The 16,031-nt window shown below is 34.8% G+C and overlaps 1 protein-coding gene across 19 annotated transcripts in view; it reads left to right on the top strand.

Moving 5' to 3' along the window:
* The window catches only part of BAZ2B (bromodomain adjacent to zinc finger domain 2B), a 433,092-nt gene that overhangs the window by 292,574 nt on the left and 124,487 nt on the right, over positions 1–16,031 (top strand). For all 19 annotated transcript variants that reach the window (XM_042994501.1, XM_042994503.1, XM_042994502.1 and 16 more), the window contains one exon: positions 320–463. In XM_042994501.1, the coding sequence (XP_042850435.1) occupies positions 322–463 (142 nt within the window). In that variant the 5' untranslated portion in view covers positions 320–321. Of the gene's footprint in view, positions 1–319; positions 464–16,031 lie in introns of those variants that run through there.

Raw genomic sequence — 16,031 nt, 5'->3', positions numbered from 1 at the left:
GATTGTGGCAACACATTTGTATGAAGATATATGCAAACCACTGTTAATGTTTTTTTTTTTGCTATAAGGAAACTCTGCAAGTCTATTAAAAGAGGATTTGGTAACTAAACATTAAACTTATTTCATAAATTGGTGTTTTAAATTATACTTATTTTGTTTTTATGTATTCCATATTTTATCTTTCTGAAGAACATGTATTTTGAAACACTTTCATATTTTAAAAAATATGCCTAAATGTTTGAATTATTTAAATATGTTTAGTTCTTTGAATAATGCCACCATCAGATACTGAGAATTAATGTTTTTCTCCCTCTCATAGATATGGAGTCTGGAGAACGGTTACCATCCTCAACAGCCTCCTCTACTACACCTTCATCTTCAGTACCTTCTGTGGCTTCATCAGTTTCAAAAGGCGGCCTTTCCACGGGAGCTGCTTCCCTGAGCTCTACAATCAACCCATGTGGTGAATACCCTTTATTGACTCAGTTTTAGAATACCTTCCATTTATTAATTTGCATTCATAGTGTTTTACTGAACTCTGAGTAAAATGTTTTCATCATCTCTCTTGACCTGTTGAACAATAACTAGGTTTCTGCTTTTCCTGGATTTTGCCAGCACACTGAGGTGTCATGCTGGATCTTTCATGCTTTACATGCTTATGAGAAGCTCTCTTCATCTTGTCTTAATTTGACCATTTCAATTAATAAATGAGTACATGCAAAATATTTTTAAACAATAAGCCCATGAAGAAGTGAAAGAAATACAAAGGAGTCCTTGGTGGTAAGATTAGGTACCAATGCCATGGACCTTTTGTTCTAAATTTGCTTCTGCTATTTGAAATATCTTTCACCAAACTCCCAACTACACCAGTTCATGATGTGTACTAAAGGAGATCATCTACTCGATGGAAAATATTCTAAAAATTAACAGCATGACAAGTTTCTCTTAAACATGAACAAAGTTCAGACTGCTAAAAAGACAATAATAAAAATTCAATTTCAGAAGTGAAAATATCATAAATTTTGATTAATTTTATAGAAGGTGTTTTTAATTACTGCCCGAAATCATTCTTTGCCCAAACGCAGATTTGGTAGAATACCTCCTTTTTTTTTTTAAAAGAAAAAAAGGAAAATGCTAAAGGGTTAACTCATTCCTTTATCACTAGGAAGGTTTTAAAGTTAAATATTTTTTTATCATATAGATTATTTCATATGTTTATAAGCCAAAGAACTAAATGATATCTTTTTCAAAATTAGATTTATAATTTTGGATAAATATGGAATGTTTGCTAACAAAATACCTTAGTAAATTGTCAAATATATACTTATTCAATTATTTTGATTTCTTTTAATCAATGGAATGATAAGAAGGATGTCATTTTGTCATTGATTTATCAGAACAATTTTCTAGAATTTTCTTAGGGATTACAAAATAAGTAAGATAAAATAGACTTTTATTTAAAAATATAAATGAGGGGCGCCTGGGTGGCTCAGTTGGTTGAGCGACCGACTTCGGCTTGGGTCATGATCTCGCAGTTTGTGAGTTCAAGCCCCGCGTCGGGCTCTGTGCTAACAGCTCGGAGCCTGGAGCCTACTTCGGATTGTGTGTTTCCCCCTCTCTCTACCCCTCCCCTGCTCACGCTCTGTGTCTCTCTATCTCTCAATAATAAATAAACGTTAAATTTTTTTTTAAATAAAAAAAAAATAAAAATAATAAATGAAATCCCTATCCTGCATCCTGTACATTCTTGGTTGAGTCAGTTCACAACTTCATGCACACTTCCCTTATATATAAAATGATGAATGCGTTTGACAATATGCTGTGTTCAAAAATAGTGATGCTGTGATTGGCATTTTATCTTAGTTTGTCTAAATGATTGTACACAGTTGTACTTTTGTAATTATTCTTTCCTGCACTTTATAATTCTTCTTATTTCCTTTGTTGTCGGCTCATTTCAGTGTATCTTCCAATCTGCTTGTCTTACTTTGTATTAGTCTTTATATAGTGTTTCTAGAGATTTTTTTTTTTTTTTTAATGTTGAAGGTTTCAATTCTTGAGTACAGAGCTATGAGTTTTCTGGACACTTTGCTGTTACCAATTTCTTATTTAGTTTTCTGAATTAGTGACACTTAAATTGCTTATAACTTTGGACACTTACAACATGTTGGGCACTATTTTTTGTTAGTGGTGGTTGAGAGTTGCAAAAGGGGTGGGGTATGCTGAGTTGCAGAGTAACATCAGAAATTCCCTTATCTAGGAAAGAATTCACTTTTTACATTTATTTGCCAACTTGAAAGTGTCATAGACTTTTTATGTTGAGTTGCTTATGTTGAATGAAGGCATATTTTATTTCTCTATTTATTCAGAAACATATTCGTTATTAACACATTATACTTTCCGTATATACAGCATGAATTTTTTTCATTTTCTACGTCAGAAATTTTGTCTAGAAAAAAAAATCATTTTTATCATTTATTTACCAACTTGAAAGTTGTAGAATTTTTATGGTGAGTTGCTTATATTGAATGAAAGCATATTTTACTTCTATGTTTATTCAGACATATATTAGTTATTAACATATCATACTCTCAGAATGTGTAGCATGAGTTTTTTCAGTTTCTAAGAAAATGCTTTTTTGTTTTTAGCTTTCACAGTGTTGTGGTTTATGTTTAAAGTAAAGCCTTACATTAACTTACAACCGATGGGTTGCATAAGAGAATGCTCAGTTGTCCTGCATAGCTCTATTTATCATATTTTCCTATCTTCCCTTATTTGATTCATTGTTTTTGGCCCATTCATTCTGATAATTCTCTTCATTTATAACAAGATCATAGAATGTTAATGAATCTAGACTCTTTGTCTTAAACAACTTGAATCTCCTCAATTTATTTGATGTATAGCGACAACAAAACCATTTTCATCTTTAAAATGTCAAAACCTCACCAGTTCTTTAATGGATCCTTTGAGGACATTCTGTTGATTTAAACAGTTATTTTAATTGGCCTTTCTCCATCATCTTCATTAATGGTATGTCTAGGAATTCCTCTGAGTTACAAAGGATGTAATTCAAACCTGCTTTCAAACTTTGAATGATCAACTAATTTTTTTGAGTGAATACCTTGTTGGGGGTTGGGACTAAACCCACCTCCAAGTTAGCCTGTCCCTATTGTGCATGCTGGCAGAAGACATGAGACTCCTGGGTCAGACATTTTATTTCTTTCGCAGCAAATAGCATGAGTATCGTGTTGGCCTTGGCTCCCCATGCCTCCCAAGTCCTAAAGAGGCAACACAATGGCCCAGTTGAATCTTATAAATCTTATAAGTGTGTTTTTGTTGCAGCTGAGGAATACCAAACTTGGGGAATCCAATGCTTTCATATTAAATGAAAGCAAACCTGCTCTGTCTTGAAGAAGATACTGCTTCATCCTTCAGGGTTGCTCCCTGCAAATGCAATCCTGAGAAATGGTCTGCTTAAAGAGTGGTCAAGGCTTTGCATTCTTGGCATACCCAGCAATAATATGCAGAAACCTGGGAGGATTGCCTCTCACAACACACCTTCAATTTTATTACAGTAACTATGATAGAAAACAACATCGCAATAATTATTGATTAATCTAAGGGTATCTGCATATGGGTTTTTGTTGGTCATATCAGAAGAGTAATATTTCTTTTTCCTTTAAGTTATAATTTTTAAAAAAAGAACTTACCTATTTCTAAAAAATAATTTGAGACAGCTTTCAATAAATGTATTGGCACAATAAGCAAACACAAAATACCTAAAATATCAAAGAATAGGCTCTAAAAGGTAAAAAGGTGTTAGCCAAACAAAGCCACTGATATTGGACCAAAAAACTTACCAAACTAGTCGCTAAGAATAAAAGGAATACATAATGTGTTACATGACTCATACACCACTGTTAGTAAGTATATCAGTTCTTCAGAAGAAAAATAAACCTTTTTTTCTAGCCCTGAGTGGTATGTGGAATATGTCACCAGAACTTTTGTATAAAAAAACCAAATAGTACCTACATACCAATTTCACAGATACTCAGATTATTCCACATATTGACTCTGAGTAAAAGCTAAGAGAATAGTTCCACAATTAAACTTTATCAAATTTGTTTGAGATTTGTGGTCATTGACCTAACACAAAGATAAAACTTTGAGAAATTTCAGTAATAGTTGCTGAATTTCAACCCATTTTTAACGGTAGAAGCTTTAAACAAAAGCTTATAAAAACGCTGAATACACAAAACAAATAAATGGTTTAAAAATTCTCTGGCTTAAGCCAGAGTATTACTTTTCCTTTAGAAATTAAAGACTGGTTTATGTGTCTTACTTGCAGGCCACCTCCCTCTACAGAAGTGTACCAAATCATAATATATCGAGGAAATTGCAAGTCGACCAATAAATACCTGAACTTAGGGTATATGTCAGTTATGACAGTGCTTAACTGTGAGTAGGAAAACATGGCAATTAAACATGCAAGCCCATAGAAAGGCAGTCCTGGAGTGGGTAATGCCATCACAGACTTGGGCTTCTAATTTTATATTCTGTCTTTTAGCGTATGGGGCTTTCGTGCTCACATGTATATCCCATGGCTGTAAGAGAGCTGATTTCTGTACAGCATAATTTTCTAGGAAGGAAGAAGATGGGGTGAGGGTGCAGCAAAAGTTGCATACTAGCTTGCTTTGACCCCCTGTTAAAGAGCTTTCCCAGAAACCCCATCCAGAGATTTCCACTTGTATCTCTTTCCTCTGAATCATAACCTCAGCTTCCGGAAGGTCAGGAAAACAAGTTTTTAGCTGAGGATACTGCTTTGCTGAAGAAAATAGAGGTTACTAGTAAGGGATAGGCAATATCTACCATGGTGAAATGGAAGCAAGAGGGACAGGAAGTCAAGCTGGGGAATAGGCTACTGTCGGATCATTTAGAACTTCATGTGCGATGCTTAGGAATTTAGGCAGAGTCATGATTAAAAGCAAAGATTTTGCAATCGAAATAACTTGAAATTGAATCTTGGCTTGTTCACTTATTAACTGTGTGAATTTGGGTAATTAACTTATCTTTTTATTTTTTTTTAAGGAGAGAGAACATATGTGAGGGAGGAGAGAGGCAGAGAGAGGGAGAATGAGAATATCAAGCAGGCTGGGAGCCTGATGTGGGGCTTGATCCCATGATCCTGGAATCATAACCCAAGTTGAAAGTAAGAGTTAGACATTCATCTGACTGAGCCACCCAGGGGCCCCATTCTACTCCTTTCAAGCTTTAGTTGCCTCATCTATAGAATAGATATAACATCACCCATTTTGCAGCCTTATAGGGATAAATGAGATAATGCCTGACATACAGTGGGTGCCTAGTAAATTATAACCATTATTTTTATTCATACTTCATCCAAGTAGAAGGGTTTTATCATCACATGGCTTTGAAAATGAAAGCTTTAGCAACATTTGAACATCAGTTTGCAGTGGGAATGAGAGTAGAGGCAAAGAAGACCTTTAGAAGTTAGTTATATTTATCTGGGTGAGAAATTATATGGGCTCAAATTAAGGAGTTAGAGAAGAAGGGACATATGGGACATAATGACTATTCAAATTTGGCAAGGCAATGTTTAGAGAGAGAGAGAAGCCCGGACATGACTCGAGTAACTGGGTCAGGAGTGAGGTAATGAGAAATGTGGAGGAGGAATAAGTTTTAAAAGAGAAAAGGCTCAGTTATCTTTTTGTTTGCATGTTGCACTTAATAGAATATACATCCATATTCCTGTTGGTGGACATTTGAGTTGTTTCCAACTTTTACTAATTACAATGCTAGGACCAATAAACAAGGATCCCAGTGTATAGAAGCATACATTTCTGAAAATGTCTTCCAACTTTACCAGTAGTACTAATTTCTTTTTCCACCAACTGTGTATTAGAATCCTGAGGCTTGTCATCCATGCTAACACTTCCCATTGTCAGCCTTTTTGATTTTTGTCAGTGATGAATATGAAATGTCTCACTGAGGTGCCTTCTTATGTTTTTAGCCTTTTGGATCTTCTTTCTTGAAGTGATTATTTAGGACTTTGGTACATTTTTCCATCAGATTGTGTATCTTTTTCCTATAGATTTAGGAGTATTTTATATTTTGGATGCTGGTCCTTTTGTTAGTTATATTTGTGGGACCTATCTTTACCCAGTCTGTGGTGTGTCTTTTTTTATTCCAAATTGTCTTTTGATTAATAGAACTTCCAATTTTAATGTAGTCAGATTTCTCAATATTTTTATTTATGGTTATCCTAGTTTAAGAACTCCTCTTTAACGTTCAAGGTTATACATACATTTTTAAGGATTTCATTTTCCTTTCCTTCAGTATTACTTTGAAGAGTCCTTGGTAATCAGATAGCAGACCAGTTGTGATAGACTGAATTGGCTTTTTGGTTTTGAAATGGTCACTGGTTGGGGTTGTTGGTTGATATTTCAGCCAGTTCAGCTCATGATAACACTAAAGCTGTTTTCAGCAGAAAGAGATTTAATATAGGGAATTGGGTACTTATTAAATTATTGAGGAGCTGGTTCCCTCATCGTCATGCATGCTTTCAGGGCGTTACTACTGAATTGGCCTGCTTAAGGGTCAATCAGGACACCACTGTTCCAGCTAATGTCTCCATGGATCATACTACCTCAGCTGCAATCCATTGTTTGGGAACCACTGACATAACTGCCTCCAAGGTTGTTCTGTGTTGCCTCCTAGGTGTACACCCACCTCAGGCATGCACATTATGTGCTGCTAATGTGCCAGATTAACTCAGGTTTTAATTCTTTTCAAACATATCTGATTGGCAGAATCTAAACTATATCCATCCTGGCTGCAAGAGACACTGGTAAATGTAGTTTTAAGCTGCCCAGCTTCTGTATCACAGGAAGGTACGCTGAAAGGAGGTTAGAACTAATGTTAAATGAGCCAATTGTCTATGCACGTCAGCTCATCTGGTGATAGGCCCTCTGCCTTATCTCTCAACCTGTGAAGTGTAATAAACTCCTGATGTATATATAGATGAACTTAATACCAATTTCAGCAGTTTTTTTCTTCAGAACATCTAATAGCTCATGTGTACTTATTACAAATTTCTTTTGATATATTATTCCATACAACAATGTAAATTAAACAAAATAGAAAAAATGCTTCACTCAAAAGATATGGCTCTTAAGCATCACAGATAATAGCAAATACATATTGCTTTTTAAAAAGATGTTTAAAAGACTTTTAAGGACTTCATTCCTTCTATACAATATCATTAATTTTTCTGTATTTACTGGATCATGTCCCTCAATATAAAAGTATGCTGTTAGTATCTCCCATCCTAAAAAAAAAAAAAAACACATACCAAAAACCTTCCTTTCATCTCAGCTATTCTTCTGGTCATTGCCCTATTTTCTGCCTTGCTTCACAGGCAAATTCCTCAAAAGTCAAAGTTGCATATGCTTTCTCCTTTTTCTCATCTCTTATGTACACATCAACCCATACCTGTTACTTTTCTATTCTCATCTCAGCCTCTTGGCAGAGTTTACATAGTTGACCTCTTCCTCCTTCTTGAAAACCTGTTTTTTGGGAAAAGTTTGTATCAAATTGGTATTATTTCTTCCTTAAATTTTTGGTAGAATCCACCAGTGGAAGTCATCTGGGTTTGGAAAATTTGTTGTTGTTTTAATTGTTGTTGGAAGATATTAAGCCATGAGTTCAACTTTTTACATATTGATAGAGAATATATTCAGCTTATCGTTTTTCGTTAGTGAGCCTTGGTTGTTGATGTCTTTCAAGGAATTTGTCCATTTCATCTAAATCATTGACTTTATGAGCACAAAGTTGTTCCAAATAGTAACTTATCCTTTGAATGTCCTCTTTCATTATCGATATTAATAATTTGTGCCTTTTTTTTCTTTGTGACTAGAGGTTTATCAATTTTATTAATCTTTTTGACAAACTAGCTTTTGGTTTCATTGGTTTTTCTCACTTTTGTGTTTTATTTATTTCTGTCCTTTATTATTTCCTGATTTTTTTTCTTTTGTGTGTGTAATTTCTTTCTTTCTTTCTTTCTTTCTTTCTTTCTTTCTTTCTTTCTTTTTGGTAACTTCTTAAAAGGAAAGCTTCGGTCATTTATTCAAGACCTTTTTCTTTTTCTTATGTATGCATTTAATGTTATAAACTTTTTGGTTATCTACTGTTGTAACTGTATCCCACATATTTTGATGTTTTCAGTATCATTCTAGTGAAAATATTTTGTTGCCTTTTGTATTTTTCTTTCACCAATGGGTTATTTGGAAGTCAGTAATTTGACATCTCAAGTTTTTTTAATTTTATTTTTTATTTTTTAAAATTTACGCCCAAATTAGTTAGCATATAGTGCAACAATGATTTCAGGAGTAGATTCCTTAGCGCCCCTTACCCATTTAGCCCATTCCCCCCTCCCACAACCCCTCCTGTAACCCTGTTTGTTCTCCATATTTATGAGTCTCTTCTGTTTTGTACCCCTCCCTGTTTTTATATTATTTTTGTTTCCCTTCCCTTATGTTCATCTGTTTTGTCTCTTAAAATCCTCATATGAGTGAAGTCATATGATTTTTGTCTTTCTCTGACTAATTTCACTTAGCATAATCCCCTCCAGTTCCATCCACGTAGTTGCAAATGGCAAGATTTCATTCTTTTTGATTGCCGAGTCATACTCCATTGTATATATATATACCACATCTTTATCCATTCATGCATCGATGGATATTTGGGCTCTTTCCATGCTTTGGCTATTGTTGATAGTGCTGCTGTAAACATGGGGGTGCATGTGTCCCTTTGAAACAGCACACCTGTATCCCGTGGATAAATGCCTAGTAGTGCGATTGCTGAGTTGTAGGGTAGTTCTACTTTTAGTTTTTTAAGGAACCTCCATACTGTTTTCCAGAGTGGCTGCACCAGCTTGCATTCCCACCAACAATGCAAAAGAGATCCTCTTTTCTCCGCATCCTCGCCAACATCTGTTGTTGCCTGAGTTGTTAATGTTAGCCATTCTGACAGGTGTGAGGTGGTATCTCATTGTGGTTTTGATTTGTATTTCCCTGATGATGAGTGATGCTGAGCATTTTTTCATGTGTCGGTTGGCCATCTGGATGTCTTCTTTGGAGAAGTGTCTATTCGTTTCTTTTGCCCATTTCTTCACTGGTTTATTTGTTTTGTGGGTGTTGAGTTTGAGAAGTTCTTTATAGATTTTGGATACTAACCCTTTATCTGACAGGTTGTTTGCAAATATCTTCTCCCATTTTGTCGGTTGCCTTTTAGTTTTGCTGATTGTTTCCTACGCTGTGCAGAAGCTTTTTATTTTGATGAGGTCCCAGTAGTTCATTTTTGCTTTTGTTTCCCTTGCCTCTGGAGACGTGTTGAGTAAGAAGTTGCTACAGCCAAGATCAAAGAGGGTTTTGCCTGCTTTCTCCTCGAGGATTTTGATGGCTTCCTGTCTTACATTAAGGTCTTTCATCCATTTTGAGTTTATTTTTGTGTATGGTATAAGAAAGTGGTCCAGGTTCATTCTTCTGCATGTCGCTGTCCAGTTTTCCCAGCACCACTTGCTGAAGAGACTGTCTTTATTCCATTGGATATTCTTTCCTGCTTTGTCAGAGTATAGTTGGCTATATGTTTGTGGGTCCGTTTCTGCAGTCTCTATTCTGTTCCATTTATCTGAGTGTCTGTGCTTGTGCCAGTACCATACTGTCTTGATGATTACAACTTTGTAGTATAGCTTGAAGTCTGGGATTGTGATGCCTCCTGCTTTAGTTTTCTTTTTCAAGATTGCTTTGTCTATTCGGGGTCTTTTCTGGTTCCATACAAATTTAGGATTATTTGTTCTAGCTCTGTGAAGAATGCTGGTGTTGTTTTGATAGGGATTGCATTCAATATGTAGATTGCTTTGAGTAGTATTGACATTTTAACAATATTTGTTCTTCCCATCCAGGAGCATGGAATCTTTTTCCATTTTTTTGTGTCTTCTTCAATTTCTTTCATAAGCCTTCTATAGTTTTCAGTGTGTAGATTTTTCACCTCTTTGGTTAGATTTATTCCTAGGTATTTTATGGTTTTTTGTGCAACTGTAAATGGGATCGATTCCTTGATTTCTCTTTCTGTCACTTCATATTTGGTGTATAGGAATGCAACTGATTTCTGTGCGTTGATTTTATATCCTGCAACTTTGCTGAATTCATAAATCAATTCTAGCAGTTTTTTGGTGGAATCTTTTGGGTTTTCCAACATCTCAATTCTTTATCGATGTCCATTTTAATGTCATTGTGGTCAAAAACATACTGATGATGATCTATCCTCTGTTTTTTGACTTTCCACTGTTTTTTTTTTTTTTTTTTTTTTTTTTTTTGTAGACTAACCCCCTGCTGGTTTCTTCTGTGCCTGTGAAAACTGTTGGGTGAGCCAAGTACTTAGGCAGAGATGAGTCTCTTTCTCTCTGTGGTTTCCTTGCTTCTAAGATTACCCTCTACTTTCCAGCTGCTGTGCTAGCTTTGGACTCTGTACTCTGACACTTCAGGCTTTCTGCTGTCTAAGCTTATCATGGTGAGGGATTGTACTCAATAAAGAAATACATCAAACTCAGCTGATCTGCTATGTGTAGCTCTGTCTTTCAGGAGTAGATTTCTCTGCATTCTCTGCTAGCTATTTCGCAGTGCCCTGGAATCCTTCCCTATTCATGTACAGTGTACTTGTAGCTAGGCATTTGGATAATTTAAGCTCTGAATTTAGGCCTCATTCTTTCTGTGGTTTGCTCATTGCCAGAATTTCCCCTTTAAATTTCCTGATGTTTTCTCAGCCCTGGATTCTGACCTCTGGCACCTTTAGTTGATAAGCCTGATGTGTTTTCTTCCGCTCTTTTCTGTAGTTATACCTGTGAGGTTTAGGCAGCATATCGGACCAGAAAGCCACAAAGTCATGCTTCTTACCCCCTTCTCATTACAATTTTTCTAGATTAAACTCTCCCTTGGCTTTTCTTAGCTTTTGGTTGCTTTTCAGTACCTTTAATTTTGTTGTTGTTGTTTTAAATCTGATTTTTATAATTATTTTCTATGGATGGTTCATGTGACCTCTTCACTACTACTACAGTATTGCCTGAAGTTGCCCCCCCAAAACAAATCACTTTAAAAAAATTCGCCTAAGACTCCAGGGGTGGTGTGTTACCCAGTCTAGCCAATCCAAATATATTTCTCAGGCAGTAGTGATTGGCTAAGGAATAAGGGCCACATGATGTAAGTCAGAGTAATCAAAGACAAAGGGATTCCATTCTGGGATTGTTATTCGTGAGAAAGGATACCCTTTTGTCCCACAAACCTAGGAGGAAGGGCCCATTTGAGGAAGTAGAACCAAAGGAAGAAAGAGAAATTAGGTGCTGGTAAACTTTCAATCTTCCTTATTTAAAGTGAATATTTTCCAAAGCTTTTACATTATGTGAGTTAATACATACACTTTTTTACTTTAGCCATTTTTGAGCTGGGTGTTTGGTACCTTTTGACCTAACACCTAACACCCTATACCCTCCATGATCAAATCTCTGACTACATCAAATTGATCCGGTACTGTTCTCACTCTGGTCTCATTATCTTTCAGCCTCCTAAGCCTTTCACTTCTTCAGATATAAAACATTCTTTCCCAAATCAGGATCTCAAACATGCTTCCCCTGTGTCTGGAAGATCTTCATGTGGCTGATTCTTTCTTATGGTTTGTCTCAGGTTAAATGTCCTAAGACACTAATTGGAGAATTCTCCTCTGTTCATAGTGTCTATGTAATTGTTCCACTATTATATATTTTTGCCCCTAATAATTTCCTCCATCATACTCTTCACAATCTAATTATACAGTTGGTGTTATTTTACTTACTTGTCCTTTTTCTGTGTTTAAAGGACAGGAACTATATCTGCTTTTTTTTAATCCACATTTATCCATTCAGGGATTGGCACAAAATATATGCTCAAGAAACAATTTTTGAAGAAAGGAAGGAGATGAACTTGCAGGACTTGGACATGAAAATTAGATGATGAATCAACTTTAATTAATACATTTTCTAGATGATGCTATATTTTGTTCGGTAATACCAAATGGCTATGCAGATTTTAGCTGGGGATGGGCATTATAAGCCACACGGTAAAGAATCTTAAAGTATCAGCTGACCTTGCTGAAAACAGAAGGAATAAATAAAACCCTGCAAGTTCAAAGTTGTTATTTTATTCGAACTTCTTATTTAGAAGATACCCAGGGCTTAAGTTTACATCACTAGTGAATCATCAAGGGAATGAGATAGACCTATTCTTGTGGGTTTAGGGATATAGCCAAAGTTTTATCCCAGTTTCTTTGAATATTTACATTATAGTATAAACTACCATTATTTTCCTTTTTAGATGATTTGTATATGTTGTAGATATCTACAAATTTCATAAATAAAGGCCCTCAAACTTTCAAGTATCTAAACTTCCTCCAACTTAGTGTGTTTATTTAATGATGGATTTGATCACAAAGCACCCAATATTTTTGAAATATTATTTTATCTAACTTTTATGAGTAGAACTTTGTAGTTTTAACTTAGAATTTTAACAGTAAATTACTAAAGTAAGGTAATATCTTAAAATCAATTAAGTACTCATAAAAATAAGCCCAGTGCTATAGATTAAATTTTGTCTCTTCCCAGAAAACATACTGGAGTCCTAACTCCCAGTATCTCAGAATGTGACCTATTTGGAGATAGAGTCCTTACAGAAGATCAAGTTAAAATGAGGTTATTAGAGTGGGTTTTAAACCAGTATGACTGATATCCTTATGAATGAGGGAAATTTGGACACAGAGACATGCACAGAGAAGCCCATGTAAAGACCTACAAAGAACACCTAGGTTACCAAAAGCTAAGAGAGAACCAAGGAACAGATCCTTCCTTAGAGCCACTTTGATTTCTGACTGCCAACCTCTGAAACTGTGTGATGATAAATTGTAATCAGAGGCACTCAGTTTGTGGTACTTTGTTATGGCAACCCCAGCAAATTAATACACTTAGTACGTTTTTCAAAGCTGATTTAATAATTTTTGCTCATTGTAAGTATTTTTTATTTATTAAAACATAGGTAAAATAAGATTTTGGAATTTGATTATTTTTAGTTTTCTATTTCATTACTAAAATAAGTACAGTTGGATTTGAAGATAAAAGTATATATAAAATATTGTATATTTTTAGCATTGTAATCTGTGAACTCTAAATCCTTTCGTCGGATCTAACAAAAATGCTTATTACGAAAGAGGAACTGCTCCTATCTTTTAACAACAGTCATTTGCTAAACTGAATCAAAAGCTGTTTACCATGTTCAGTGTTAGAGAGTGGCAGCTTTTGTTCCCAAGGTTACCTAGGCTGTTAATGACTTGTTTTCTAATTTTATAACACCACAACTATTTGAAAGGAAAAATAGTAATTTTACATAAAATCCAGGCAGATCACAACTTAAATCGAGTGATGGAATTAGTCTCTCTGGTACACATAGCAACATCTTGGGCCCCAGATATGTTGCACCAAGAAGGACACATTGGTTACCCTACCCAATGATGCATAATCTCTTCAAATTGAGAGAAAGCATTAAAGAAACCACATTGAGAGATGTTCTACAAAATACTGAACCAGTACTCTTGAATGTATCAAGGTCCTGAAAGACAAGTCTGAGGAACTGTCACAAATCAGGGAAAATTAAGGAGGTACAGCAACTAAACCTTAAAAGATCTGAATAAATTTTTAATTTTAATTAATTAATCAAGGTTAATTTCCTGGTTTTGAAAATTATTTTTTGTCACGTAAGATGTTAACATAGGGGAGGTTGAGACTGCTGTTTTTGCAACTCTTGTGAGTCCTAAAATAATCTCAAAATAAATACTTAAAAATAAAGACTTTATTTCCATGCCATGCATCATTTTAAATGTTAAAATATAAGGGTTAACTGGCTAAAAACGTTTTGAGACTGCAGGAATGAAATGAAGTTTATTTGGGGAAATGTTTTATCACCATTAACTATAGAATTCTGTTCTCTAATCAGAGATCAAGTTTATATAGTTTAACACTTTGAGTTCTAGAATATTTGAAGATTAATATATTTAAGGATTTTAATATGTGAGCCAATCATTTGAGCATTTCTTGAATTTACAGTGATTTTGATGATGTTCAAGTTGTTTTTACACTTAGTCATTACTAATGTTAATATACGCACATAACCTTTATTTCAATGTGCTGCCAGTTTTGATGATTATGCAGAAGTAAGCCTACCTGTATAGCGAAGGCTGATTTCGCAATGCTGTAAAATTATGCTTATAATTTTAAGTAAGTGGAGACAAGAGTTTGAAGACATGTTGCAACAAGTTTGGGAAGCAATGAAAGATTAAAGACATTTTTATTTCTAGTGCACAAAAGGCAACATGTGGAGTTCTCTCACAGTAAGCAGTCTCCTTGATTTTTAAAAAGATTAAATGCTTTAGCATACTTTTTGTAATTATTTTTAAGCTATTTTTTTAATATTTATTTATTTTGGAGAGAGAGAGAGAGACAGACAAACAGACCGAGTGTGAGCGGGGGAAGGGCAGAGAGAGGGAGACACAGAATCTGAAGCAGGTTCCAGACTCTGAGCTGTCAGCACAGAGCCCCACGTGGGACTCGAACTCATGAACCATGAGATCATAACCTGAGCCAAAGTCGAATGCTCAACCAACTGAACCGCCATGCAGGTACCCCTAATTATTTTGCTTCAATTGGCTATCTGGACTTTTCTAGTAGATAGGAGATTTTATTCAGTGGTAGTTTAGGTTCAAGGCATTAGTACAGTGTTTATACTATTTTGTTCTCATGGGGGGAAAACCCTTATTGTGTTCTGGCATGAAATTCACCAACATTAATAAAGACACTTGCAGTTACCATGCCTTGTTAGTTACCATGGCTTGTTAGCAAGACACTGGCATTTTGTGTAACTTCTTTAAATTACTTTAGATTGGCTAGCAGAATTTAAAAAGCTCTGCTAAAAAATATTGAGCTTATTATAATGGAAGTCAGAACTTAGGTATTACAGATGTATATTAATTTTTATTCAAGATGTGCGCATTATTATCTACCACTTAAAATAGAAACTAAAAGTTGCATTCATAATATTGAAACTGTGTTTGAATATTAGTATCTGTTAAAAAGAATAATTATAGTCTTCTAAAAGTATGTTCATCTTATGACATGATTTATCAGATTGCAAATGTTTTCTCAGAGCAAAATTTAAGAATTTTAATCATAACAAGTGTTTATTTTGGAGGATCTTCTGATATCAGGTATATTAATGTAGAAAAAAATTACTTCTCCAAAAATGGAACATTCTAATATCCAAATAACTTTATTTTGTAGTCATGAGGTTAACAGAACCTGTTTGACTCATGTTGTATTTTGCTTCATGTAAGAAAATTATTGTGTTATTTTTATTAATACAGAATATGCTTTGTTTTAAATGTAGTTATGACATTCGTTGAGCCACCACCAGTCCCTGATAAAAAGTCACTTTATGAACAGAAGCTTGAAATTTCAATATAGCTAAAGGCTAAGGATATTGTTCTGGTGATGGAATCAAGGGTGTAATATAAACAGCACCCCCTGCTGTATAAGAAGATTAAAGCCATAACATAGAGTCCTTAAATCAGCATATAATTTCCCAAAGAGCTTTCAGTAACTTTGTGAATGCTTTTTATAATTGGAGGATAGAAAAAGTGAGATATACAGTTGTTCCTTGAACAACACGGTTTGAACTGTGTGGGTCCCCTTATACAGACGTTTTCCCCCCAATAAATACCGTTTAGTACTATAAATGTACTTCTCTTCATTATGATTTTAACATTTGTAATATTAAAAATTTTTTTTAATATTTATTTATTTTTGAGAGAGACAGAGACAGAATGCGAGTGGGTTAGGGGCAGAGAGGGAGGGAGACACAGAATCCGAAGAAGGCTTCAGGCTC

This window comes from Panthera tigris, chromosome C1 (assembly GCF_018350195.1).
Source record: "Panthera tigris isolate Pti1 chromosome C1, P.tigris_Pti1_mat1.1, whole genome shotgun sequence".
Lineage (NCBI taxonomy): Eukaryota > Metazoa > Chordata > Mammalia > Carnivora > Felidae > Panthera > Panthera tigris.
Note: the sequence above shows the minus strand (reverse complement) of the source record. Positions and strands in the feature narration are given on the sequence as shown.